The following is a 27,267-nucleotide window of genomic DNA, read 5'->3' as shown; positions in this document are numbered from 1 at the left end:
CTAAATTGAAATCTTGCAATTACCTTTTAATTTACGATAATTTGAATCAATCGATTGTTATGCAATATTTATAGCAATAACCTTGCAAGTTTAATTTATTTTGACATCTATCAACGCAATATGCCTACTTTCTGTGGTTACATTTCTAATTTATGTCATGTTAAGTAACTAGATGTGTTTCATAACTGGACATAATGACGAATTCACCTCCAGGGCTGTGTATTATGATAAGAATCGATTGTAGTGGACTGGACATTGTATTGACTTAGAAAGTCTTAACGGTGCCGTCGTCGAAAACGATAAAGTGTGGTTCCCACTAGAGACACGCAAGGACGTGCGCGCAACGCAAGCGATTTGAACAACGACAAGCCACTGTTCAAATAAATGTTAATGTTAATGTCGTTCGATTTATAAAGCGCTTATACAATCAAAAGATTGTCTGAAAGCGTTGAGAGAAAAAACAGAAAGAAATTTTGAAAACTATGATAGAGGCTGCATTTTTAACAATACAAACTGCCCTTAGCCACCAGAGAAGGAAGAGTCCGTTGACGACAGAATTCTAAAATGGTTCACATAAAAGATGAATTACTCCGATGTATGCGTGAGCACGTTTCATTGAATATGCTTATACCAAATATGCTATCTTATATAAAACTTACAACACAACAAATTCATACAGAAACTGGGACACGGTTTAATATCATAATACATGTTTTATGATTAATAGAAAGAACAACGACAAGCTTATAGGCCTATACATATGAGTTGGTGTTTAATGTTCAGAAAGGTCTAAAGATCGGAAAGCTAAAAATAAAATGCCATTTTTGAAACTATATTCAATCTATAAATTGGATATTTACATTTACAAAGATAACTTGAAATAAGTATTTATAATAACAAAACTGCAAATATTAAAGCATACAATTAATTTTGTGTTGGTTGACAATGTTTAGGTATACATTATATACAAACTTAGCATTTATCATATAGTTGTGAAAACAGTAAATATACAACAACAACATTTTCAAATATTCTTATTAAGATTTTCTAAGAAAAAACAAATGTAGATTGTAACACATATATCAAGTAGGGCTTGATGTATGATTATTATTTGTTGTTATCAACCGTTTGGCATAACTTCTAAAGGAAATTTTTTAATATAGACATCTCTATTAATAGAGATATCTCTATTTACAGTTCATGTTAACCTTCTGATAGATGTTGGTGTTTGACTACGGATCAGTGTTACACTACTAAGGTGTTTAAACTTCTGATTGGTGCTAAACTTGTGATCAGTGTTTGACTTCAGACCAGTGTTACACTACTAAGGTGTTTAAACTTCTGATTGGTGCTAAACTTATGATCAGTGTTTGACTTCAGACCAGTGTTACACTACTAAGGTGTTTAAACTTCTGATTGGTGCTAAACTTGTGATCAGTGTTTGACTTCAGACCAGTGTTACACTACTAAGGTGTTTAAACTTCTGATTGGTGTTAAACTTGTGATCAGTGACTTCAGACCAGTGTTACACTACTAAGGTGTTTAAACTTCTGATTGGTGCTAAACTTGTGATCAGTGTTTGACTTTAGACCAGTGTTACACTACTAATGGGTGTTCTGCTACTAATAGTCTGTGATAAACTTTTGAACGGTGTTAAACTTCTCATCAGTAATTGTACTATGTGGTACCAGTATAATCATCATGTTGTTATACCAGGTGCATCAATGAGACGACGTAATCACGAATAAATGCAGTATGAAATGAAGTGCACTCAAGTGGTCACAATCTCAGCAACTTTTTTAAGATCTGACATCAACATTTTTAGACGTCGCTTAGCAAATGGCATGTCATCAAATGAAGTTTTGGTTCCTGGTTTGGGCTGTGGTATCAAATAAACTGATTCTAAGGCTGAGAAAGAAATACAAGATTAAACCAACTGAGATTCGTTTACAGCTCATGTAAGTGTGGTACCAGTACTTACTTAAATGATACTTACTTTTGGTACCAACTGAAAGGTCGAATTATAATGCATGTCTATGCGCAAAACAAAGCCAAAAGAGAAAGAAGAAAAACAGAAAAAGCAAACTAGTATTTTAACCAGAGGACGTGGTTACTCTATTACCGCATGAAACTCAAGAAGGAAGATTAAAGAAATTGAAAGAAAAATGGCGAAGAATTGAAGAGATAGAATGAAAAATGGCGAAGAATTGAAGAAATTGATAGAAAAATGGCAAAGAAATGAAGAGATAGAAAGAAAAATGGCGAAGAACCAAAGAAGAAGACTGGGATGGCAGCAAGAGAGGATGATTGAAGAAAACCAGGAAGGGACGACTGATGTGGAAAAAAACGATGGCACTGTCTGAAGTGGCAGCAGGGAAGGAGGGTTGGTATGGCACGGTAGAGATTGGTGTTGCACCAAAGGAAGAGGAGTGAACCAAGGGTATGGCATGCAACAAATACCTGTGACTTGTTCTTCTATCAATGCTAGCCTTTCTTCAAGATCATCTTGTGCTCCTGTCACATGTTCAAGTAGGTTCAGCTGGCAATCCAACATGTTTGTCTTCTCAGCTTCTAATCTCACATCAACAGTACTTATCAATGGTATATCAGGAATGTCACGTGATGTTGATGGAATGTCACAACTCTGATGATGACAAAATTAAATTAATTTAAACTAAGGAGTTTAATAGATAGCAACTATTAACTATTTTATAAGAAACTTGAGGAGTTAAACTGGTTAAATTTAAAATATAATCACACTTACACAAGATATTTCACTTAAATACTAAGTATTATATATCTTTTTATCTATTATTTCTTAAATCAGTAACTATAAATAAAGAATAATCACTTTTAGGAAAATGTTAACATTTTAAGCATAAAAATATCTTTAAGCTCCAGTCTAACATAAAACATTCTTTTTAATTTTTTTTAGGCACATGAGCTAGTTGTGATTGATTTACTAAATAAATTTACCTGGATTGGAGTTTCGATTGAACTATCTTGTCGACTTGCTGCCGGTTTCTCCATTTCTAACTTGTTTTCTGCTTTTAAACGACTTTGGCCACTTGTTGATGGCATTTCTTCATTATCAAGAGAAGTGTCTTGCAAAATGGAATCCTTTTTGACAATTGCTTGTTCTTGGGGCGACTCTTTTGGAAAATCTTTCACAAGTTTCTCTTTGTTATCAGAAGGTGTAGCAGTATCTTTGTCTTTTCTTTTCTGTTCAATTTCTTTTTTAATTTCTTCTTTTTTCATTTCTTCTGTTTCCAGTTTCTTTCTAGATTCCTTGCTGATATCTGCTGATGATTTCTCAGAAAGCAAAGTCTCTGAAGCTTCTTCATCTGAACTTCTTTTCCATTTTTCCTTCAGAATTGACAAAGGTTCATCATCTTCGTCACTGTCCACAACATCAATTTCCATCTCCTCTTCCTCCTCTTCTGTTTCTTCTTTCAAGTTGTCTTTTGAAAGAACCGTGGAGTCTTCTGAAGAAATAAGTTTGGATTTTTCTGAAGAGATTGGCATGGTGTCTTCTGAAGGAATGAGAATGGTGCCTTCTAATGGAATGAACTGTTTTTTTTCTAAAGAGGTTGCCATGCAGTCTTCTGAAGAGATTGGCATGGTTTTGTCTACATTTTTAGAAAATTCTTTTGGTGCTTCTTGTGGTCTTTCAATTGAAGGTTCCTCAATTTCAGTACTTGTAGAAGGTTCTTTTCCTTCTGCCAAATCCACAACATTATCACCACTTACTTCACTTTTGATCATTATTGATGCGCTTGTGGAAACCACATCATCTTCCTTAGATGGGACAACTTCTGATACGTTAGTTGGCGTTTGTTGATCAGTAGTTATCTGAGGATCTTCTGGCTTGGCTGTGGTTTTGATAAAATCCTGTAAGGATTTCTCATGAACACTTAAGTCTACATTTGAATCTACCTCCTCACTCAGTTCCACTCCAGTGGATATTACTCTGAATTGTTCAAATTCCTCTTTGTAAACTCTACCCCACATCTGCAATTCTTCTTTTAACTCATTAGGCGACCTAAAAAAAAAGTATATGTACACTAGAAATTTAAAAAAATATCCACTCAAATGAGTGTTTTAGAAGAGTGAAGAGAAGTGGTGTTATAGAATTGTTTTTTTTAATAGACTGCATTACAATGTAAATCCGTATAAAAACTTACTGAAGAATCTTCAGCTTTTGTCGCAGACCTTGCAACATTTCATTAACACCATGAATATCACTCCCGAGTTTGTGAGCTGCTAGCATCATCGTTGGAGACTCATTTTCTCGACTACGATTACTGCTAAATTGAAACTGAGGGAGCTCTCCTGTCTTGAACCATTCTTGATTGTGTTGATACTTTGCATTGGTTCGTTCACCTGGTGATATATTCAAATGTATTAATGAATCTTTACATTCAATTTAGCATTGTAGTGATTTAGTAATGATGCCTGTATGCATGTATATATATATATATATATAAACATCACAGGCACAAAATAATATATATAATTATATATACCAATCCAAAGTTTTGAGTTCAAATCCTGTCTAAATTAAAGTTTTCTTTTCTTAAATTAAAACAACTTTACTAGGACTTTGTTATGTAGAGTATCTGAAGACACTTTCCTTGACAACCAAAACTGTGCTTGCTGAATGCTGCCCCCAAATTTCATTGACAACCAAAACAGCGCTTGCTGCCCCCAATTTTCCCAAAAATAATAAAAATAACTAACCTGAAGGATTTTGGCAGAAACAGCAGATATATTTCTTGGGAACTGAAATCTGATTCAACCCGACACACATGCTATGTTGCCAACAGAAACATGAATCACACTTTAAAAACAGAATAACAGAAATGTGTTTAACAGGTCATAAGTGTTTATATATTATCACAAATCCACTGCTTAAGCGCCAAGTAAAGTAATACGCTATAGATGTCAAAAGTAAATGTTCCTAAGTCCACTGCTTAAGCACCAAGTAGAGAAAAACGCTATAGATGTAAAAAGTACATGTTCACAAGTACATGTTCACAAGTCCACTGCTTAAGCGGCAAGTAAAGAAAAACGCTATAGATGTAAAAAGTACATGTTCACAAGTACATGTTCACAAGTCCACTGCTTAAGCGGCAAGTAAAGAAAAACGCTATAGATGTAAAAAGTACATGTTCACAAGTACATGTTCACAAGTCCACCGCTTAAGCGCCAAGTAAAGTAACACGCTATAGATGTCAAAAGCAAGGATCACAAGGGTGATATGCTATATGCTGACCTAAGCAATTTAGGAACTAAGCAACATAGTAAGTGTACAGTCTTAACATATTGTATACTGACCTAAGCAATTTAGGAACTAAGCAACACAGTAAGTGTACAGTCTTAATGTAACATGAGGTTTAAATATCGCTAAGTAACGCTCTATTGATATAAAAGCCAAGTTAAATTAAGAAATTTCAGCTATCATCATTATCACACTTAGCATAACGCAGAAGACATCTAAATTATCAAGTACTAAAAATTGGATCAAAAAAGTTAAACATCCAAGTGAATCAGCCACCGATTGGTCGAATATGAGTAATCGTGTGCTCTTGCGAAAAGACGACAATTTAAGAATTATGCAAAGAACTACAACATTAACAACTAGGCCAACAGAAGAAATACAACATCTCCATCACAATCCAAGTCTGCTCTGAAATATTATAACCCATAGTAAAACATAATAGTTAGTGCAATGTTGACATCACTTTAGTTATCAAGTATACCGTGGATGTATAAGTATGTAGATGTGAGTAATGCATGCTGGGAATGCATTAATTTACACAAAATTCAGTGAATACATACTTAGGAAAATATTAAATTCTACATTTCAAATAATTCTGAACAGTTTACGCAAGTGGAGAAGGAACTGTGGCATAAATATCGTATAAAGAAAAGGATTAACGGTGAAACTGGTAAGGAAAAAGATCAAACAGAAAACAACAACTTGAAAACCAAAATCATTGCTCGTGAGACGATATATCAGAAAAAGGACAAAAAAAGGAAACCAATTGATAATGTAAGCAGAACTTATAGCAAAAAATACTTTGAGAGTTTTAAGATGAAGAGATGGTGTTTTAGAAGATGCCGGTTGAGTTGAAACTAATCTTTGCTGTTTACGGAGTTTGTACAAAATACTCAAATATACAAATGTTATGGTACATGTAGTAAATAAAAATACCACGAAAGAAAGCGGTAGGCTTATGTAAGATAACACTTCATAACCTTCTTGTGTTCCACAGTAAAAAGCAAATAGATCTCCTTCTTTCAAAAATATCATTTGTGGATGAACAAATATTCCAACAGGCCACATGCAAAATATTACAATGTATGCATGTTTCTGTTTATATTTATTCTTAAACCAGTGAGGTTTAAATATCGCTAAGTAACGTTCTATCGATATGACTGCTAAGTTAAATGAAGAAATTTCAGATATTATCAGTAACACGCTTAACATAACGCAGAACAAATCTAAATTGATATCAAATAGTAAAAATATAATAAAAAAACTTAAACATCCAAGTGAGTCAGCCATCGATTGGTTGAATATGAGTAAACGTGTGCTCTTGCGAACAGATGACAATTTAAGAATTACGCAAAGAACTACAACATTAGCGATCAGGCCAATTGTAGCAACACCACATCCAATTTTGTACAAAATCCACGTTTCTTCAGTAATATTTAAACCCATTTTTAGTTTGCTAAATGTTTCCGTTTCTTAAGTTTGGATAACCGATTGTTACAGTAGACTTAGATTTCTAAGACTGGTAGATACTGAAGCTGGGATATAGTGGCGCTAAAAACACACTTAGTGGAATTCAATTAGACAATTTTTGTATTTAAAGTAGTTATTTAATTTAAGCATTGCCATTGCCAAGTAAATTAAGAAAATTACTCAATTGCTTTCACCATTCACATTTTAAAAACAACATTAGGAAACACTAGACCTTGTCTTTTTCAATTTCATTATTATTGAGTTAACAAAGTTAAAGTCTTTTCGCAAGCAAATATTTTTAAATTGTGTTGTTGAAATAAAGTTGGCAGAAGTAGTATTTAAATCTAACTTCGAAAAAAGATACATTTCTTGATAAAGGGTATATAATGTATCTGAGGTTAGTACTTTAGATATTGATGACCTGCAGTAAGGGCATTAACTTTTTAACTGGTCTTAACTATATGGACATGATGATGTCATATCACTACCATATTTGGGCACATCACACTTTTTTTCTCAAAATAGTTTGATAGTGTAGACAGAGCTTTACTTCACTAAAATACCAATTAAAAGACGACTTATCAGAACTAGACTGTCACACAACACAATCACAATTTAAAAAGAGTTCCACCATAGAGAGGGACCAGTACCACCAACAGCTATTTATATTTTTTCTCAAAAACTAGTTCCAGCTGAAGTATAGTTATGACATGGCATTTGTACGTGCCAAGATGTTTTCCTTTATAATATTTTAAGCCAAATCCGTCTAGAAGCTAGGCTACAGTAGGTGACATCAACTTTGCATATACCAGTGTGTCTTCTAACCTGTTTTACAGAAACACACTTGTATTATTTTATTTATTTTATTTTTATTTATTTTTATTTTATTCAAACTCATTCAACAGCGGGAAACTCGTCCCTTACAGAATGGAATAAACTATACCATATAAAAATATATTAGAAATGAGAACTTAGAAATGATGACTTAATGTGGAACTTATTAGCACAACAAATTGCTTTTCAATTTAGATAAATGCATAATGACTTAAATTGATTTGTTGATTTTAAGCTGTTAAAATCTAATTACCTCCATCTTGGAAATCTACATTTTAGAATACAAAAGAAATCTTGAATTATATTTATTCTCAACCGATTCAAAAGAAAGTCAACAAGTCCCTTTCATTGGCCATGGAGAAAAGAGGATCACTAATAAGGACCATGACAACATTATTCTACTGCAGTTTACTGCAGTAACTACCATGCTGCTTTTACTTAACCTATTATACAATTATTTAGCAAGCATAGAATACTGCATCAACTGCAGTAGGATTATTAATAGACGTGACCACTTTAGTATATCATAGATATATAGGTATGTGATTAATGCATGCTGGGAATGCATTAATTTACACAAAAATTCAGTGAATACGTATTTAGTAGTTATATATAAAATTCTACATTTCAAATTAATTTGCACAAAAAAGTTTACGCAAGTGGAGAAGGAACTGTGGCATAAATATCGTATAAAGAAAAGGATTAACAATGAAATTGGAAATGAGAAAGATCAAACTGAAAACAACAACTTGAAAACCAAAATCATTGCTTGTGAAATGATATATCGGAAAAATGACAAAAAAAGGAATCCAATTGATGATGTAAGCAGAACTTATAGCAAAAAATACTTTGAGAGTTTTAAGATGAAGAGATGGTGTGGTAGATGATGCCGGTTGAGTTGAAACTAATCGTCGCTGTTTACAGAGTTTGTAGAAGATACTTGAATATACAACAATTATGGTGCAAATGGTAAATGAAAATATCACGAATGAAAGCAGTACGTTAATGTATGGAAAGATTTCATAACCTTCTTGTGTTCCACAGTAAAAAGCAAATTGATTTCCTTCCTGCAAAAATAGCTTATCTGGATGAACAAAAATTCCGACAGGCCACATGCAAAATATTACAATGTATGCATGTTTCTCTTTATATCTATTCTTAAACCAGTGAGGTTTAAATATCGCTAAGTAACGTTCTATCGATATGACTGCTAAGTTAAATGAAGAAATTTCAGCAAACATTAACAACACGCTAAACATAACACAGAACAAATCTAAATTGATATCAAAGAGTAAACATTGGATCAAAAAAGTTAAACATCCAAGAGAGTCAGCCACTGATTGGTTGAATATGAGTAATCGTGTGCTCTTGCGAAGAGACGACAATTTAAGAATTACGCAAAGATCAACAACATTAGCAATCAGGCCAATTGTAGCAACACCACATCCAATTTTGTACAAAATCCATGTTTCTTCAGTAATATTTAAACCCATTTTTAGTTTCTTAAGTTTGGATAACCGATTGTTGCTGTAGATTTCTAAGACTGGTAGAAATTGCAGTAGAGATCTGCTATATGAATACAAGTGGTGCTAAAAATACACTGGAATTTAATTAGTAGTGCTGTAGTTTAATTAGTTGTGCTGTATTTAAAGTAGTTTTATAAAAGCTGTTTCTATCATATATTTCTACAATTGGCATAATAAGTAAATTAAAGAAAATTACTTAATTGCTTTCACCATTGAAATTGAGAACAACATTAGGAAACACTAGACCTTCAATTTCATTATTATAAATAAATGATATCAATTTCATAACCTATTAACAGTTGAAACTTGTAAGGGTGTGTGGGACAGTGTGTGGGACAGTGTGTTGAACATTTGACTACTGATCGTAGATAGAGTAGGGGATCTTCTCACGGTGTACCGCCCAATTCACCAGAAGGACCCCACCTGAAACAAGTCTGTGGACTTAGTGGGTTATCCTTGGTGTGCAACGCCCAAAAAAGCTGTGGCTTGGTGGTTATGATTCGCGGCTTCCAATCCAAGGGTCCTGGGTTCGAGTTCTGTCATAGTACTTTCTCTTGACAAATTCCACAAAGACTTATAGACTTAAATAATGGGGGAAAAACGGTAATATAGAAAGAGAAATAATAACGAACATCTATAATATGTATTTGTGATATATGACGAATGAATAATAAGTTTTTTCATAGTTTACACTACTAAAAGAGAAAAAAAAAACAAATAAAGACTTTGTTTATATAGATCATCTTGTGTATATGTTGTACTGTGAATAATAGTGAATTAATTCGCCTATGGTTATCCTTGGCAATTTGTCTAAAATTTAGAGAATAGAGAAAAGGGGAAATACAAACCTGTATCATAAAACCATCTTCCTCATTCATCTTACAGACACAGTGAACAACTTCATCTCCATACGGTTCTTCAGTCTGCATACCTTCTTCACACGTTTCCATTTCCAGCCTCTGTTCACGAGTCAACTCACGAACATAAATTTCCTCAGTTTGTGAGATGTAACTACTAGATTCCTTTCTGTGATGCCTCTCTTCTATTGACAAAAAAAATGACTAAGAATTTAACCCCTTTTAAAATGTTTTGGAAAAATCTAAATTGTGCAGCATAAAGAAGATTTGGGTATGAGTTCATTTCAACTCAAAAAACTCCCAAAATAATATTCATTTTTAACATGCAAAGATATAGGTAAGGTTGAGAATAATTTGATATCACAGTTTTTCTTTAGAAAAGTCATTGTACAAAACTGAAATGTTGAGCTTATTCTTTTTTTAAAGGAATGGCGTTTTTTTCAAAATCATTATTCTTGTTCAGTCTTATGTGCCAAGAGAACAGAGAGCTACACAGCTTTTGTTTTCAAAACAGTTTCCAATATGAACACAAATGCATATCAGTAAGGTATACACAAGAGATGGAATATACCAACCTTTCTTACTATGTTTGTAGGAACCATCACTGTCTCTATCTCGATGTCTATGTGATTTGTGACTTTTCTTATGTTTTTCATGATGGTGCCTAGATGACCTATGCTCAGAACGATCTGTTGAGCGCCCTCTATCAGATGATGATGAAGACCGATATTTATCGTTGCTTTTACTCTTCTCTCCTTTAATCCTTTCATACTCTTTTGATCTATCTTTTTCATGTTTTTCTGTTGACTTCTTCCGATCCTCAATTTTGTCAGAACTTTTTTTATCTGGAAGTTTCAAGTTCTCTTCCTTACCACTGGTACGTCTGGTTTTCAATATATCTAAACTTTTTGTGATTTCTCCAGTCAGTGCTTTCCCGAAGTCAGATATGTCTTTCGAACCGTCAATGGTTTTTTTTGTAAAATTGATTGTCTTTCCTTTTAAGTTATCAACTGTTTTTCCTTTTGAGTTATCAATTGTTTTTCCTTTTGAACTATCAACTGTTTTTCCTTTTGAACTATCAACTGTTTTTCCTTTTGAACTATCGATCGTTTTTCCTTTTAAACCATCGATCGTTTTTCCTTTTGAACTATCGATTGATTTTCCTTTTGAAACATCGACTGCTTTTCCTTTAGAACCATCCACTGATTTGCTTTTTTCGATTGTTTTTTCGTGAACCCTGGTCTTTCCAATCTCAGAGGACTTCTCAATTTGATTCTTTACACCCTGGGCTTTTAACCTTTCAGATACTTTGGCCGGTGAGGGTGAAGATGATGATGATAGCCGACGTGATGATGAAACAGCTGCCTTTCCAAATAGATCGGATTTATTGGTTTGAGCATTTTTAGCAGATTTTGATGTTATTGCCGCTGGAGCAGATGATCTTAACTTCTGTACCTTGGCTGGTTGAGTTGGATTTGATTTTTTTGTACTTGTTACAACTCCAGCTGTAAGATAAAAATAAAGATGATGATGCTATTGAAGAAATTCATCTGATTCCAGACCAAAACAAAATTGAAATACCTTAAGCGATGTTTCATCAACACACCAGTTGTGGACTTCTTCAAATTAATGTAGAGCGTCTTAAAGATTTTCCAGACCAGTGTTTAAGTGATAACAATTCAATACTTACGTGTAGACAATCTCTTTCTACTGCGATTTAATGCTTTACTCGCTGCTGAAGCATAAGACGAGGGCTTTGCTCCAATGTGGTAATATTTTTTATGATAATCCAGAAGAGAACCCTTTCGGTATGCTTTATCGCATCCAGGAATATCACACTTGTATTTGTTATGATCTAAATCTATGACCATCTCCTTCGGAGCAAGCTCTGTTAAAAAATAAAATAAATTATAAATAAACTCCACTTATTTTTAATTTGATCAATTTAAAGATTTATTGTCTCCCAAAAACATGAAAATGAAGATTAATTATTATTTTGTAGTTTAAATAAAGTTAATCCCTTCCCTTTTTTGTTTTGATTAACATTAGGAAGGCATTAGCCAGCAGCGATGTCTCTAGATTTGTTCAAAAGTTGTTCAAACTGAGATTTTAAATGTACATATTATCTTCAAATAAATACAGTTACATCTACAACTCATTTACTGTTTACGAGTAATAAAATAAATAAAATTCACAGAAGCATAGCAATGAACCAACCATCTACTGGTACTGCTACAATACTTACTTCTGTTAGGATCTCTGAGAAGACCAACTTCTTTGTCCGTTATTACTAAAAATAATAATTTTATATTTTAATATATTATTAAACATATATCCTTTATTCAATTCAATGTATCTTTATTCATTCAATTAAAAAAAACAAAACTAAAAAAAATGTTAAACATAGTCCCCAGATGACAATAAACTTCAAACCTTGTACTTTTACCATTTGTGCATTTCTATAAATTATATTGTTGCAAAATGGTAGTCAGCTCTACATGATGTTGATATGTTAAACTTACGTGGCTCCCTACTTTTCTTGGCAAGTTGAGACAGTACTGGTGTTATAGGGCTCCCTAGGCTGCTGGAAATGGAGGTGTTCGAACTTGCTGCATGGAAAAGGATTGGATAGATTGGATAAATAATATTGGATTTAAACAAATAAAAAGAAAATCATAATAAAATAATCCAAACAAATGAAATGGAAGTGAAATATGGACTGGCATGGTGTAACAGTGTAAATAAAACAGATGAAAACAAAACAACACCAATGTAAATTGATCAATAAAATTGAAAAAAAAAGAACATATTGAAAAATGTTTTTCTGATAAAACCATAATTAAAAGAAGAAAAAAATAGAAGCATAAATTATAGACTAGAATTTAATGGGTTTTTAGTTAATTTTAACTGTATATTTTGTCTTTTGTATAAGCAAAATCATTATTATTTTTTTTTTCTTTTTAGCAAAAGTGATTAATTTATTAAAATTACAAAATAGCCTATTCAAAGTTCTTTAACACATTTTGTTAGTAATTGACGTTTAATACTTTAATTGAAAAGTTTCAGGTTTTAAATGAATGTGACAACTTTACTACAAAGACAAAACAATGATTTTAAAAACTCTTTATTCAAATCTTTCAATTGCATATATATTTACAGAAGTTATGGAAACTATAAAGAATTACAGACACTGGTTTGTATATCAGGGTCCACTAATAAGTTTTAAATATGATAATATAAAACAAACTCCAAAGGCGGGCCTTTGTGGTCTTCAACTTTAGGAATAAAAATAAAGTTTGAAATATTGAGGCCTGCATCACATTTTTTGGAGTTTGTTTTAAAGTTTATTTATTGTAAGTTCATTCATACAAAATCTGACTTACGATTGGCCTGGCTCCAAATTTGTATTAGTGAACTGCTATAAATAGATTTAACATATTAGTCGAACATTTCGAAACTAGCTAACATTTGCTTTGCAATTCAAAACAACAAAATCTTTTTAATCTTTATCTCTGTAAAATTCAAACGTTTTGTAGAATCAATTATTGTATTGTATTATAGCAATATATTTGTTTGTTTGCTACAGAAGGTTGGATGCTAAAATAATATTATGTACTTTATGTTTTTTTCTACGAAAGTGATTAACTTGATTAAAACTGGTCCCGTTAGGCATTTGAAATCAGCACTGCTGACTCTTATGGCAGCCCCTGCATCTAGTATCTGCCTCAGACGTATTGGTTTATGCCTTTCCTCTGGTCAAGGTGGGAACTGGACGAGAGAAGCCCTTGATCAATGTTAGGACCAATAAAGGTGCTTTAAACAGTCCTGGCTTTGTTTGTATCAAACCTGTTAGTGGCGGTAATTATCGCTGTTGGTTGCGATTGAAAAAGCTAAATAAAAAAAGCTAAATAAAATAAATAAAATAAAAACTGCGAAATGGCCTATTCTTATTTTCATGTCAAAATTATCTTACTTACTGCAGTTCTGCAGTAACTATATTTTTTACTGCAATAACAAATTATTTTAGTTTTAAATGTAGAAGTTTATGAGGCAGTAACTACAACAGTGTTTAATTATTACTATTAAAAAGCTTGCTAAATAATTGCAAAATGTAGTTAATGTAGAATAATTTTGACATTGTCCATTACAGTTATTAAAAAATTAGTCTTTATATGTATGTCGACACTTTCCATTTATACTTTCCCTAATGTACGACATATCTCTATAAACATCTCCAAACAAAGCCTCAGCTTCTGCTAAAATTGGTTTCAGTCTAACTGGATCAAGAGTCTTCTTAATCTTGATAACTCCATTGCTACTACGCCGTGGACCTCCCACAAAGCTAGAATTTCTTAACTCTTGCTTCGTAAAAAGATACCCCATCATCTTCAAAATGAAAGTTTGTCCTGGTTTTGGTCGAGGCTTGCTTGATGAATAACAAGCTAAATACTTGGATTTTGCTACTTCAATACACTCCACATTCTCACTACCAATCACAATAAACTCTCCTGGTGAAGACATCTTTTCTTTCACACGTTGCTCAGCTTGTTTCAATTTTGTCTCTTTCAACTGTTTCAATTGTTCCTGAAGTTGTGGAATTGTCAGATGAGAAGAGGTTCCTGCTATCTGACCACGACCACTAATATGTTCTGTTATAGTAGAAATGTCATTTTCAATTTGATTTCTTCCCGAAGATGAATGTGAAAGATCGTTTTCATCCATTCTTGATTCTGTTGAAGAGTATAAAAAAGGTCCGCTAACATATTTAGCTTTAAAATTGTTCTTGCGTTCATTTGTTCCGTCGTTTGGCAAAACTTCATTCCTTCTACTATCTGATAATTTTGAAATAAACATGGGTACAGGTTGAAGTTCAACATCATCCTCCAGAACTGAATCATTTCCAGATGGATTTAGACACTGTATACTACTATCATCTTTATCCAGACAGACATCATTCTCATGTACTCCTGGATCTGGTTTTAGTGGCGTTTCTTCGGGAATTAAAATATAAGCATTTGAAGAACCTGGATGTTCATTGGCTGGGGAACCTGTTGACCTGCTGCAAGATATGTGAACAGATTGTTTAGTATTGTTCCAATTTACTTCCTGCTGACCTGACATGTCACCTTGAATACTGTTGAAATTAGAGTTGTTTTGATGTAACTGATTCCAGGTATCTGTGCTTCCTTCGGTTGGGTCAAAATCTTGAGTTATATCAATTTGTGCATGGTCTAATATGGAGTTTACTGGCAGATTAGGTAATTGAGATTGCTGAGATGGTCGATTCCAGATTGCAATTTCTTCAATTTCTTGATTGGTGTGCTGTTGGGGGATCATTTCATTGTTTTTAATCGATGTGTTTGAAGGATTATACTTTGATACTAAAGCAGTCATAGTTTTTAACATCTTCTGAAAGTTAGAAAACATCTTTTGCTGGTTCAGTTCGATCCTGCCAAGTCTTCTATTAACAGTGTCTAATTTTAGAAGTTGACGTTGAATAAGGTGTTGTCTTCGTTCAATGTTAGCCACACTTGTACCTAGCATATGAACAGATGACAGCGTTCTTTCAACTGTTGTTTCAAAATCATTTTCAAAATCAGCGAGAGGAGAGGAACGCAATCTGGAATCTTCATCACTGGTACCAGTGTCTTGTTCACTGCCATCATTTTGTGTCCTGCAACGATTTGATCTTTTGTCTACTTTATCATTGCTTTTACAAGAAGTGGCCAATAAATTTGCAAATGATTTATTTTGATCCTCAAGAGAGCATTTATAATTATTGTCTTCAGAGTTTCCAAAAATGTTGGAAGAAGGTTCTCCATCAAAGGCGGAAGAAGTTTTCTTGAATCGTGTATCCTTCTTCTTCGTCCTCTTTCTGCAGTCGTCATCAACATCAATCACAGGATTTATGTCTGTGCAGAAAGAGAGCGAATATCAAATGTTAAAGAGCAGTTTATTGTTGAGTTTTCGTATTAGTCTGGTTATCGTCATGCAGAACGTTGAAGAATCCATCTCAAATTCAGTCTTCAAAATGCCATGGATGATTCTCCTTTAGCCATGTTTATTCCATTTTAAATTTCCATTTCAACATCATCTCCATCTCAATGCCATCCACGGTTTAAAACAATTTAATTTTCTAGAAAAGTACTATTGTATTTCAGCTATTTCTAAATTGTCAATGTTTGTGCTTTTATGCTTTTGTTATCTGTTCAAGGGGGGATATAGATAGAGGTGCTTGCCACCTGTTCATCCATTTCTTTTCGCTGCTGTGTGCTTTAATTTGTGCTTTAAAAAAAATCAGTATCTGTTTGCAGCGATGAATTATTAAATAAATAATAAATGTTTTCAATTTCTATTTTAGGTATTAAGTTCTACATGTTTTAACATACATTTTATAACAAAAAGGAACAAATTCAATACTAGTGATTAACACTATATTTAGAAAACATCTATGGATGGACAATGTATGATACAGTATTTATTAACGATACACTGTCTCTAAAGTCTGTCAATTTTGTAAAAAATGAATGGATGGAATTACATAGTAATGTATTTTAAGTTATTCAGTAAAAAATCTAAACACAATATGATGATCATTTTTTTTTTTTTTTTTTTTTTTTTTTTTTTTTTGTAAATTATTTTTTTTGGGGGGGAATTATTCACAAAAAATCTACATTTTCTTCATCAGACCCAATTAACTTTTATTTAGTATCAATGATGACAACAAACATACAGATTGTTTTACTAATTCTGCATACTAGGTCTAGTATACTACTGTAGCAGTGTATAACATCAGTTAAAATGTTTTTGTTGTTTATCCAAAGTTCATTAAACAAATTTTCCACATTTCTCAGAATATTGGAGAAACCATCTTTTCAAGAAAACAATTAAAATAAAATATTTAGTAAACTAATAATGAAATAAGGAATAACGAAACGCATTAAAAAAGAATAAAAAGATAGACAAAATAATAAGTATTTAGGAAAATCGCTGTCTCACTCTTCCCTGATCACCATAGTGTGGTTAAAACTGTTTTATCTATAAACAATAAACTAAAATGCATACCTGGGCTTGAAGTATGTGACCTAGGAGAGATTGATTGACCCTAAAAAAAAAAGAAAAAAAAAACATTTTTTAACAATACACTCATAGTTGTTTCATTTCATGGAATGGATAATCAAATCCATTATTTGTACGTACTATTGCACGCCATGTGACCCACAATCGTCCAATCAAATGACAGGAATTTATTTAGGTGTTATATAATAATGGATAATCAATGGATTATTTATTTGAAGCTTTCAATTTGCGATGACCTAGAACAAAGCTGTATGTGAAAATACAGTAGTATCTTCAAAATGATATAATCCTAGTTTATTCGCAAAAACAACGATAGTTAAATTTTAATAATCTAAAAAGTTTTTTTTATTAAATAAACGTTTGCTTCTCTCTGCATGTGTGGTCAGCTTTTTTACTTTTGGTACTTAATTCTGTCTTTTACTTTCTGTCTCTGTACCACGATATTTGTTTTGACAAAAAGTATCAATATAAAATATAAATCAAAGAATAAGTTGAAAGGTCATCTTTTAACTATTCTTTTGATAGCCTCATTGTGATGTGCAATTTGTAATACCCTTTTCACATCTTCATATATTAACTTCAGGTTTCCAGACTTACTACATGTTTTCACACACGCATACGCGAATCATTAGAAATCGTGGGAGGAAAGAATAGTTGCGTGCTATTTGATTACTATGATTGGTCAGTTAATACCAGGGCAATACACGTGCACAGTAAGAACTTGGAACATCTCAGAACAAATATACAGGCCTCTTGTTGATGTGTTGTTGATTTTCCTCAAAATTGTCTTCACACTATGCAAACCTGGTTACAATTTTGTTACAAGTTGTTACATTTTGTGTAAAAGAAAAAAGTGAAAAGGGTATAAGTTGCAAGATATGAGAATCATTCTATGATGCAGCAGGCCTCGTCTTTTGAAAAATGTAGGTGTGCTACAAATTGCACACTCAACACATTCAGGTGTGCTGTTTGTGTCATTTTAAGAGTGTGTTAGGCAAGTGATTACACCCCCACGCCTCAGTGTAAGATTAAAAAAACATTGTGTGCACGCTCTGACGCAGGGAGGGTACATAGGGAGGGCATTCACTGCTGATATAGTAGTATTTTAATCAAACTTCACCTTACAGGTGTAAGGCTTGTTTAATTTTGAATTAAACCAATTTATCACATAACAATTAATGTCAATAAATTCCTTTAATAATAATAGTGAGCTTTAGCTTTGCCGACTAAACTATGTCATTGTTAATACATTGTGCACACGCAGAGATATTGGGACATGTGTCTTCGCTTCCCACCTCAACAAAGTTTTGATGATTTCTAGGTACAGGCCGCAACCGACAAAACATTGATTGACCTGACCTAGGTTGACCTAGGTTGGTCGTCGGTCGTCCCAAATTGAAAGCTCTCTATCATTGTTTTCTACTTTCTGCTGTCATGAATTTGTTATAGTAATTTAATTTAATAAAAGTGACAATAAAATACATACACTATGTTTATAGCATCAACTTTATTTATTAAAGCAAATTCAAAGATTTGTAAAAATATATAGTTTTCCAAAAAAATATAATTTTCATGCAAAAAAATGCTCTATTTATAACATACACAATTCTTCCTAATGAAAGACATGTTTTGTAAATTACCAATTAAACAAAAGATAAGCTTTCAATAGAACATTTATACAGTTTAAATTAATTACATGTATGACACTTCTGCTTTTGAAATGAAACAAAGAAGCGGACTAACAAAGCATTATCTTTATAAAAAACATGTGAAACAGAAACTGCATTCAAGCATTATGAGACTAACAATTCAGCTTTATAAACAAAAAGCAACTACAAGTTTCGATCTCTAATTGTCTGAGAAAGTGAAATAACAGGTTTCAATTGTTTGCTTCGACACATCGATAAATATTAATATTTTATACAAAGTAATTACGTGTTCTAAAGTGAAAGCAGAAATAATTGTTCAAAGTCAAAAAAGCTTTAACAGGCCTTGTAATATCAATAGTTTTTACAAAGACTAGAGCTGTAGGTAAAAAAATGTTGGATAAAATCATGGGCTGATTCAAATTTCAAAACATAGGGCATTACTGTAGGTTCAGTTCAGAACTTCATTTTACATTTTTTTAGGCCCTCACTATTTCAAACTCCTAAATCTACCACTGGGGATAAGAGTCCATAATGGGTTTTACTAGACATCGCATGATAGATGTACTTTGGTTGGGTGGTGAAAATTGAAAATTGCAGACGAGGTGAGCACCTCATTCTGGCTAGGTCTAGTATTATATTACAGTGGATCCAGGAATTGGCAAAGGGGAGGGCTTAAAATTAATAAAATATAAGAAATGCTAAACATTGAATTTATAACTATACACTATACATTTATTATATTTTTCTATGAACATTGAGTATGGTTTTATTACTGTACTTGACTACCACTACATAGTAGAATAATGTTCACTTTCTGGAAAGTTATTATTTTTACACAAGAATTATTAAAATCTGGGGTGGATCCAGTTTTATTCAATATTAATTTCTATAAATTTATTCCAATGTAAAAAAATTCCAATTCCAATGTAAAAATAATTATACTGTACATATTTTATGTTTATGTTTATGTTAAAATTCAATATACAATATCTGGCTTAATAATATGCAATGGTCACCATTCTGTCACAGTCCCGGACTGCTACCTAGGTGACCAAACAAAGGAGCCAGATATTATAACATTTTACCATTAGCAAATGTTAAATTAAACTCTCTGTTTGCCACTGATAATCTCTTGTAGAATATCATCAGTAAGTAGATCGCCATCAAAACTAGGAAACTCCTTCTGTGCTTGCAACATGATGACTTTTAAGCGGAACGGATCTAAAGCATTTTTAACGGTCTGCCTTTGAGACTTCCACAAATCGTCTCCACTTCCTGATAACTCATTGTTTGTGAATAATATTGATAGAAGTCTTTTGATAAAGAAGGTTACAGACTTGCTTTTACTCTGTATGTCTTGATAAATGTTCTTTGGAATCTCCATTTTGTACGGATGACTGCCAATGACAACTGTATGACCTTTTCTTTGTTCTGATGATTCTTTAGAAGTTGTTCCTAAATTATACGCTTCCTGATCTAATGAAGAGATTTTTTCTTTTTTGTAAGCACCTCGCATCTGATGTTTGTTGGACACACGTGGTGTGACTGTGCATCTGGTTTCTGTTGGCTTTTTTTGTTTGGAGTTCGATTCATTTTGACTTTGTTCTTTCAAAGAGCTAATCCTCTTCCTCCATGTTGCCTCCGTTGGAAGAACATTAATTCCTATCCTGTTGGAATTGGTTCGATTGAAGTTGTCGCAATTTTTTGAAGATGGAATGGCAAATTCTTTCTTTCCATCCTTCTTACTAAGATGGCTCCTTGATTGAGATTCATTATTTCTTTGCTCGGTAGAAGCATTTGAACGATTCTTCTTTGGGTCCTCTTCATCATCAGACATTTCAAGCTGAATGTCCATTTCAGTGTCTTTCATTTTTGAAGACATGACATGATCACATGAGGTTTTCTTTTTTGACACCGACGACGCAACAGTTTGCGACTCACTCAATCTTTTATCAGTAATGATTGGAAGTTTATTCAGAGACACTATGGGCACTTTTGAAAGCCTGGGTAAGAGAAGCACATCTGGTTGGCGTTCAGGCAGTTTAGAAGACCCTGAGGGAATTTTAATTCTTGATTTAATGAAGCTTACATTTTCTCTAGCTTGTGAATTTTTCTGGTATGGGCCAAGTTTGTAAGATGGTCTCTTGGATTGTTTTTTACCAGTGACGATTAAATTACCAGTAGAAACACAATTGCTTTTATTAAAAGATGAAGAACGCCTTAGTTGTACCAGTTTGGAAGTAACTTTAGAAGGATGACCTGACATGACCTGACCTTGTCTTATGGAATTTTGTGAAGCAACAGAGTTGACCAATGACACATCAGATTTTCTTGCTTCAGATTGCCAGCTTGAAGGAGGTCTTAAAACAGCGGCAATGACATTTCTGCTTTCTTTTTTAATCACTTCCTTAACCTCATCCACCATCGATGTAACTTTGTCAACAACAACTGCATTACTATCAAATTGTTCCAATTGCTTTTGTGTTTTTTCCAGTACATCATCACAAATAGATTGTATGTCACTTTTGATATCTAACAGAATCTCATGCCGAAGTTTCCTTAACTGGGTTTCAATCGAGCGGAACTTGGTGTCGACATATTGATGAAGGCACTTGCAACAGGTAGTGTGTCGATGAGATGGAATGGGTCGTCTGATTGGTGGACCTCCCAAACTGGAAGGGTATAAAATTCGATGATCTGGAGAATTTGTCTGTGTATCAGAAATATCTTTAGAAGTTTTTGGAAAAGTATTTCTCTTAGTTTGGTGCAGATCCTCTCTCAATTTTGAATTTGAAAATACTGCTGTGTTCTTGTCACTGTTTTGGCCGTTTCTTGTAGAAATAGGAACAGGGTAACTATTTTTCACAACATTACCATGGTTTTTATCCAAATCTGAAATTGACTTATGATTGTAACATGACCTCATTCTTGGAATTTGACCTGGAATCCTCAACATTAGATCTGTTGCCGAGTCAATAGATTTTGTTCCAGAGTTAAGAGTTCTGTCAAAATGCTTTTTGTTTTCATCAGTTGAATTCTTATGCATTAATCTGTAACTTGGTTTTCGTGAAATGTAATACATTAAATCTTCTTCATTATAATGATGCCATCTAAGATTATGACCACAGCGAATTTGAGAAGTATTAAACGACATCAACTGAATATCACTTTGAAAAGATGTTGCATGACTGGGTAATGAATTTGATTGAGAAGCTTTGTCAGAGTCATTGTCAGAAGTTCTACAAGAAGTTTGAGGTTTTTGACTGTTGCTCGAATCATCGTCAGAGTCTTCCAAATCTAAATTTATAGGCATCATAAAATCGTCATCTAGTTCACTATCTTGGTCAGTGATATCCGAATACAATCCTCTGTTGTGGTCATCACTGTTTGACGAGCAACCATCCCAATATGCCTGCACGTCCGCTCTCTCCTACAAGTTGAAGAAATTCGGAGAGTGAGAGTGCAGGCTTGAGATTTTTTTTTTAAGCAATAAGCATGAATTTCTATAGGCTGTATATAATGTCTGCAAAAGAAAATCATCTGCAAAAAAAATTTTGCTAAACTAAAAAAAATACAAGCTGCATAAAAGAAAGAAATCTAATTTTAATGTATGATTCTTGACTTAAAAAAAATCCCAATGGAATTATTAAAAAACATGAGAGTATAATTGAGATCATCATCTTCCCATACTGTGCAGAACTTCAATTGAGTATAGTCGCACATGGATGGCGATATTATGAATAGTACTGTATGGACATCAAAACAAGGGATCACCACTGAGGCAACTTCCACTCTCAGAATATTACCCAGAAGGCCAAACTAGTTGGACTTTACTAACCTATGTGCTAATCAGATGGACTACAGGGTAGATGCTTGGTCTATTTGTTTTGTTCATTTCTATACTTTTTTTTTAATTTCTAAAATGTGATGTTATACTTTAAGCTCTGTCAAACTTTGTGACACGCAATTTTCAAAATTGCTGATAATCAATGGTATATGTACAAATGATTTTAATCCATGGTGTAAAAGTAAAAGAGACGCAATAAAAACAAAAAGCATTCCGAGCAGCATCCAGAATTGTTAAACAAGATTCTGTAAATAAAACTTGATATCTATGTGTACCCCCTGCGAGTTGCATGTGCAAAGAAATGTGTGCTTGCTGCTGTACTGTACTATTTAATTCCGGTTTTGTACAATTTTACCTATATATATATATATACTTGCAATGATGAAGGGCTAGTGTTGCCCGAAAGCTCTGCTAACTTTTCTGGCTGTTTTACTTTATCAATTTGATTTAGCTTTTCACTTGTTTTTTTTTGTATCTCCTTTGAGATCCAGCCACTGATACCCACAGCATTGTCATTTGTTCAGTAATTTTGCCTTTGGATTTATATATATATATTTTTCTATACAATTTGATTTGATTCCATGTATTCTATTCTATTCATACATGACGCGTTTATTCTATGAATAGTGTTAGGACTATAATTTTGGTTATTTAGGCTATTCATATCAATTTTTTTTTATATATAAATATTTGTTTGTGTAAATATTTATATTTTGTTTTTGTTCTGTGTTTTATTTGTTTTCTATGTGTTACTTGACAATACTGTAACTTACGGTGAGAGTCAATAAAGAATTGTAATCTATGCACTATTATATGTAAATCTAAAGAAAAAATAAAGCAACTAATGTAAATAATTTAATTGTTTTAATTGTTAAACTCATGCAACTGACCTTTAACCTTGGTGACATACTTTCATGTCGGATGCGCTTTGATTGGACAGGCGTTGAACTGTTTCCAGATAAACGTCTTTTTGGTGCTGATGGGCTATCGCCTATAAAAAGACAGAGTAGTAAAATACTCAAAGAATAAAAACTTTCCAATAATATTAATACAATAAAACGTTTAAACATACCCAAGAAACCAAGAGGTATTTTGTAAATTGATAAACTTGTAAACTAGATTGTGAACTTAAATTGTATCTTTTTGTTGTATGAGAGCAAAGTACCCTACAATACTTCGGGTTCAATCTAGGCATTGGAGAGCATCAAAGTTTTTAATCAATTTTTTGGTGAAATATTATAAATAGAAATTTCCCATAATGAAGTAGAAACATGTGTTGATGGTAAACCTCTGGTGAACTAGACTATTAGGGTTCTTGTGATATGTAGTTTCAGAAACTTTTGTCTATGTTGCTAAAGTTTATAATCTGTGTACAATTTCCAAAAATGATACCAGTAATACATTGTCATTTTACTGTCAGTGTGGAAAATGACACAATGAAAATGATAGTTACCTTCAAGCGATTGACTTCGTTCCACTTTTCGGCGGCCATGACCCTTAGACCAGTCTTTATCATACAAGCCTTCACTTGTCTTTTTGGACTGAAAAAAAATAGAAAAAAGATTCTTGATTTACATGATTTAATTAAAGATATATATAAAATAATTGTCTTTCAAATTTGTTGTTGAATATGCCATTTTAATGTCACATAATAGTTAATATTGACTTTGACCAAACAGTGGATCGAAAAAAAAATTCTTTACCTGAAAAAAATGTTAAAATTTAAGCGAAATAATTATTTTTTGGGGTTTTTTTTATACAGTATCTTCCCTAGAAAATAATTTCCCTTTCCCAAACTCATAGCCTGTGACAGTTAGTTTCTTACCTTATCCTGTTGAAGGGACGGAGGTAAATCACGAATGTTAATAGCTTGCACAGTTTTCTTTATGCCGTCATAGAAAAGAACTTGATAAGAACCGCTACTATTTGCTGAAATGATTTCTGCCGGATAAAAACGACAGTCGGTCCATCGTGCTAGCACATGCTCACCGGATCTCTACAATATATTAAAATAAATAAACATTATTTTAGTAACTGTAATTTCTAAAATCATGTTTAAATGTAAATTTTGTAAAATGAAATGAACTGAATATTCACAATAAAGTGTTGTGTAGTAAAAACCTCTGAATAAAAAAAATGTAACTAACTGTACACATAAAAATTTAAGGGGAAGTATTATTTTTTAATTTGCACAAAAACAGGAAGTTCCCACTTACACTGGCGAAAATTTAATAAAGACCAAAATATAAAATGTAAGAGGTAAAACAATTAATAATAGTATTTATTACCTTACTTCTCCTTTTATTTCTTTTTAAATACATTATTTAAATTTAGGTTTTATAAATATGTAATTCAAAAATTTGAAAGCAAACAGTAAACAAAGTCATGCCTAATATCTGATATGAGCCATCACTGGAACTGTCTCTGCAATTGGAGTGACGTGGGCCCGGGCGTAGGCGCTCACTTAGGAAATAAAGTCATGCCTAATATTTGATATGATATGTTATCTTACCCGTAACGAGCCATCACTGCAACTGTCTCTGCGATTGGAGTGTCTTGGGGCAGGGCGTAGGCGCTCACTTTGGAAATCAACCCATTCATCATAACGTGCATTCCACCCTTCAAAGTGTATCTGCACTTCTTCTGCATCCCAGTCAACTCGTACGATCTTAGCAGGATACCTATAGAGCAATAATGTCAAAGGTCAGGTCACAAATATATAAATGCACATGATTTGCTGGGGTTTTGTTAATATCAGCATGCAAGGTTGTATTCGACTGTAAACAAGGCATGAAAGGTGAAACAATTTTGTTCCCATTGTTTTTACAACCAATCCAGCAATAGGTGATGAAAATTAAAGTTTTAAACAAATTTATTACTGGCTGTGGTCGTCAAAACAATATACTGTAGACTATCAGATAACTTAACCACATAAAACTCCTAGAACGTAGGAAGCCTTATTCTCTGCAATTTTTTCCTGACTGTACAATGCATTTATTATTACAATTATTATTACACTTTACACATACTACTGTACATGGGTAGAGCATTTACTATTTTCCCAGAATGGCCGACCAAAAAACAAACTACCCGTCAGTTTAAAGGATGCTAACTAAGTTTGTTACACAGCAGCAAATATAAGAAATGTCTTACCAATTGTTTAGGTAATCCATGGCTTCAACCTTAAAACCTGGTTCAAAAGAAAATCCTATTCTGACATTTCGAGTCTTTGGCTTAGTACCAATATGGCCAGCAGCGTCTCCTTGTTCAAGCATCTTGCTTGGATCTTTAACCTTTGACCTCCCTAATTGTTCACTACTTGTTTCAGAGCATTCACTTGGAGCAGCACTCTCTTGTTTTTCATCATCTTTATTTGTTTCTACGCTGATTTCCTCTTTATTCTTGTTAGATTCAGTCACAGTATTGACAGCAACAATGCTATTATCAGAGGAGTCTTTTCCTTGGGGTTGTTCTTGAGGTTTCTCTTGAGGTTGTACTTGAGGTTGCTCTTGAAGTTGTTCTTGAGGTTTCTTTTGAGTAGCCTCAATGTCCATGGCTGCAGTCTCTTTTGAAGTTACTGCAATTGTCGCATCTTCCTCTTTGATTGTCACAGTATCAACATCTTCTCTCAAAGCAATTTGTCTGGAAATTTCGCTGCCAGACAATCTTAAAGGAATACGACTTAATACCTCACCTCTACCAGTCATTGTAGACGATGGATTCAATATCTTGGGACCCACAGACTGGAGCCCTTTAAAGGAAGAGGATGGTAGAATAGGAGAAGGGTCCACAGAGGATGGCTCTGAGGCACTAATAGAAACAGGTTTTTTTTCAATGTTTTCAACTTCTGGTTGCTGGTTGATCTCGCCAGACAACTGGATCTGTACAACCTCTGCCTCAGTTGGAGGTGGAACCGATGCTGTGACTTCTTCTTTTGTCTCTTTTGTCTCCTCCATTATTGAGTTTATTGAGTGCTACTTGCAAATGGGTTTCCTTTGAAAAAGATAAATATTACAACAAATTTTGCCTCAAATTACAATTTACTGATTTGTTTAACAAAGCTACTGGCCAGCAGATGTGTGTATTAATATTATAAGTTCTTTTTTAAAATATTTATACACAGAAGAGCTGGAACAATAAACAATGGTTTTCTAAAAATATATCAAAAAACAGTGAATCATATCATTTACTGTATGTAGTCATAGAATAGTGTAAGCCTACAGTATGCCTATATTAATAATGATTATTATTTAAAAAGTCAAGAAATTGAACTTTTTCCAAAATTGTCTCTTATTTTATGTGATGATTATTGATGAATATACAATCAATATTAGACCCACTATTACAGTTACACCACTTTTAAACACTAAAGATAACCACATGTGATGTACGATAAAAGTTAGGCCTAGGCCTACCTAGGTTGCTTACCTTATCATCAGGCTGTCAGCCACTCATAACAGTCTGGAATAGCGGTAAGAAAGATAGGCTAAGCCGCTACCTAGTCCTACCCTTACGACAAATAAAAATGTGTGGTGCACAGACTGGAAATTTACATCATAAATACAGATTTTTACGGATGTGACTTGTTTAGAAACCTTATGATAATCATATAATTAGTTTTGATAGTACATCACGGTTATCAAAGATATATTATAAGTGATTTAAACTTACATGTACAGTTTCAGTTCTTGTTTCGTTCTTTGTCGTCCATTTTTTCTTGCTG

At 33.1% G+C, this 27,267-nt stretch overlaps 1 protein-coding gene across 3 annotated transcripts; it reads right to left on the bottom strand.

Moving 5' to 3' along the window:
- Nucleotides 1–695: 695 nt before the first annotated feature.
- LOC144841184 (uncharacterized) lies at nt 696–27,267 on the bottom strand. 3 transcript variants are annotated; one of them, XM_078697421.1, is made up of 17 exons: nt 27,216–27,267; nt 25,698–26,537; nt 25,057–25,225; nt 24,370–24,540; nt 23,998–24,085; nt 23,435–23,535; nt 17,034–17,073; nt 12,491–12,577; nt 12,214–12,258; nt 11,659–11,856; nt 10,544–11,473; nt 9,960–10,153; nt 4,741–4,840; nt 4,185–4,383; nt 2,977–4,042; nt 2,461–2,644; nt 696–1,908 (listed from the first exon to the last, which is right to left on the bottom strand). In XM_078697421.1, the coding sequence occupies exons 2-17, from the start codon at nt 26,498–26,500 to the stop codon at nt 1,772–1,774; spliced, it is 4,512 nt and encodes a 1,503-aa protein (XP_078553547.1). In that variant the 5' UTR covers nt 26,501–26,537; nt 27,216–27,267; the 3' UTR covers nt 696–1,771. The 3 variants fall into 3 exon arrangements, with proteins under 3 accessions (XP_078553547.1, XP_078553548.1, XP_078553549.1); XM_078697422.1 differs by having other exon boundaries at nt 23,998–24,076; XM_078697423.1 differs by lacking the exon at nt 12,491–12,577.

This window comes from Antedon bifida, chromosome 4 (genome assembly GCF_963402885.1).
Source record: "Antedon bifida chromosome 4, ecAntBifi1.1, whole genome shotgun sequence".
Classification (NCBI taxonomy): Eukaryota; Metazoa; Echinodermata; class Crinoidea; order Comatulida; family Antedonidae; genus Antedon; species Antedon bifida.
This window is presented reverse-complemented; position numbering and strand designations above follow the sequence as displayed.

What these genes read in the sequence shown, in the direction of transcription:
- LOC144841184 (XM_078697421.1), bottom strand. Translation starts at nt 26,500, where the DNA reads ATGGAGGAGACAAAAGAGACAAAAGAAGAAGTCACAGCATCGGTTCCA. An exon ending in CAAGAAAAGTAGGGAGCCAC is followed by an intron (nt 12,259 to 12,490) that starts GTAAGTTTAACA and finishes TATTATTTTTAG; the next exon opens with TAATAACGGACAAAGAAGTT. An exon ending in GATAGAAGAACAAGTCACAG is followed by an intron (nt 1,909 to 2,460) that starts GTATTTGTTGCA and finishes TTTCTTTCTCAG; the next exon opens with CCTTAGAATCAGTTTATTTG.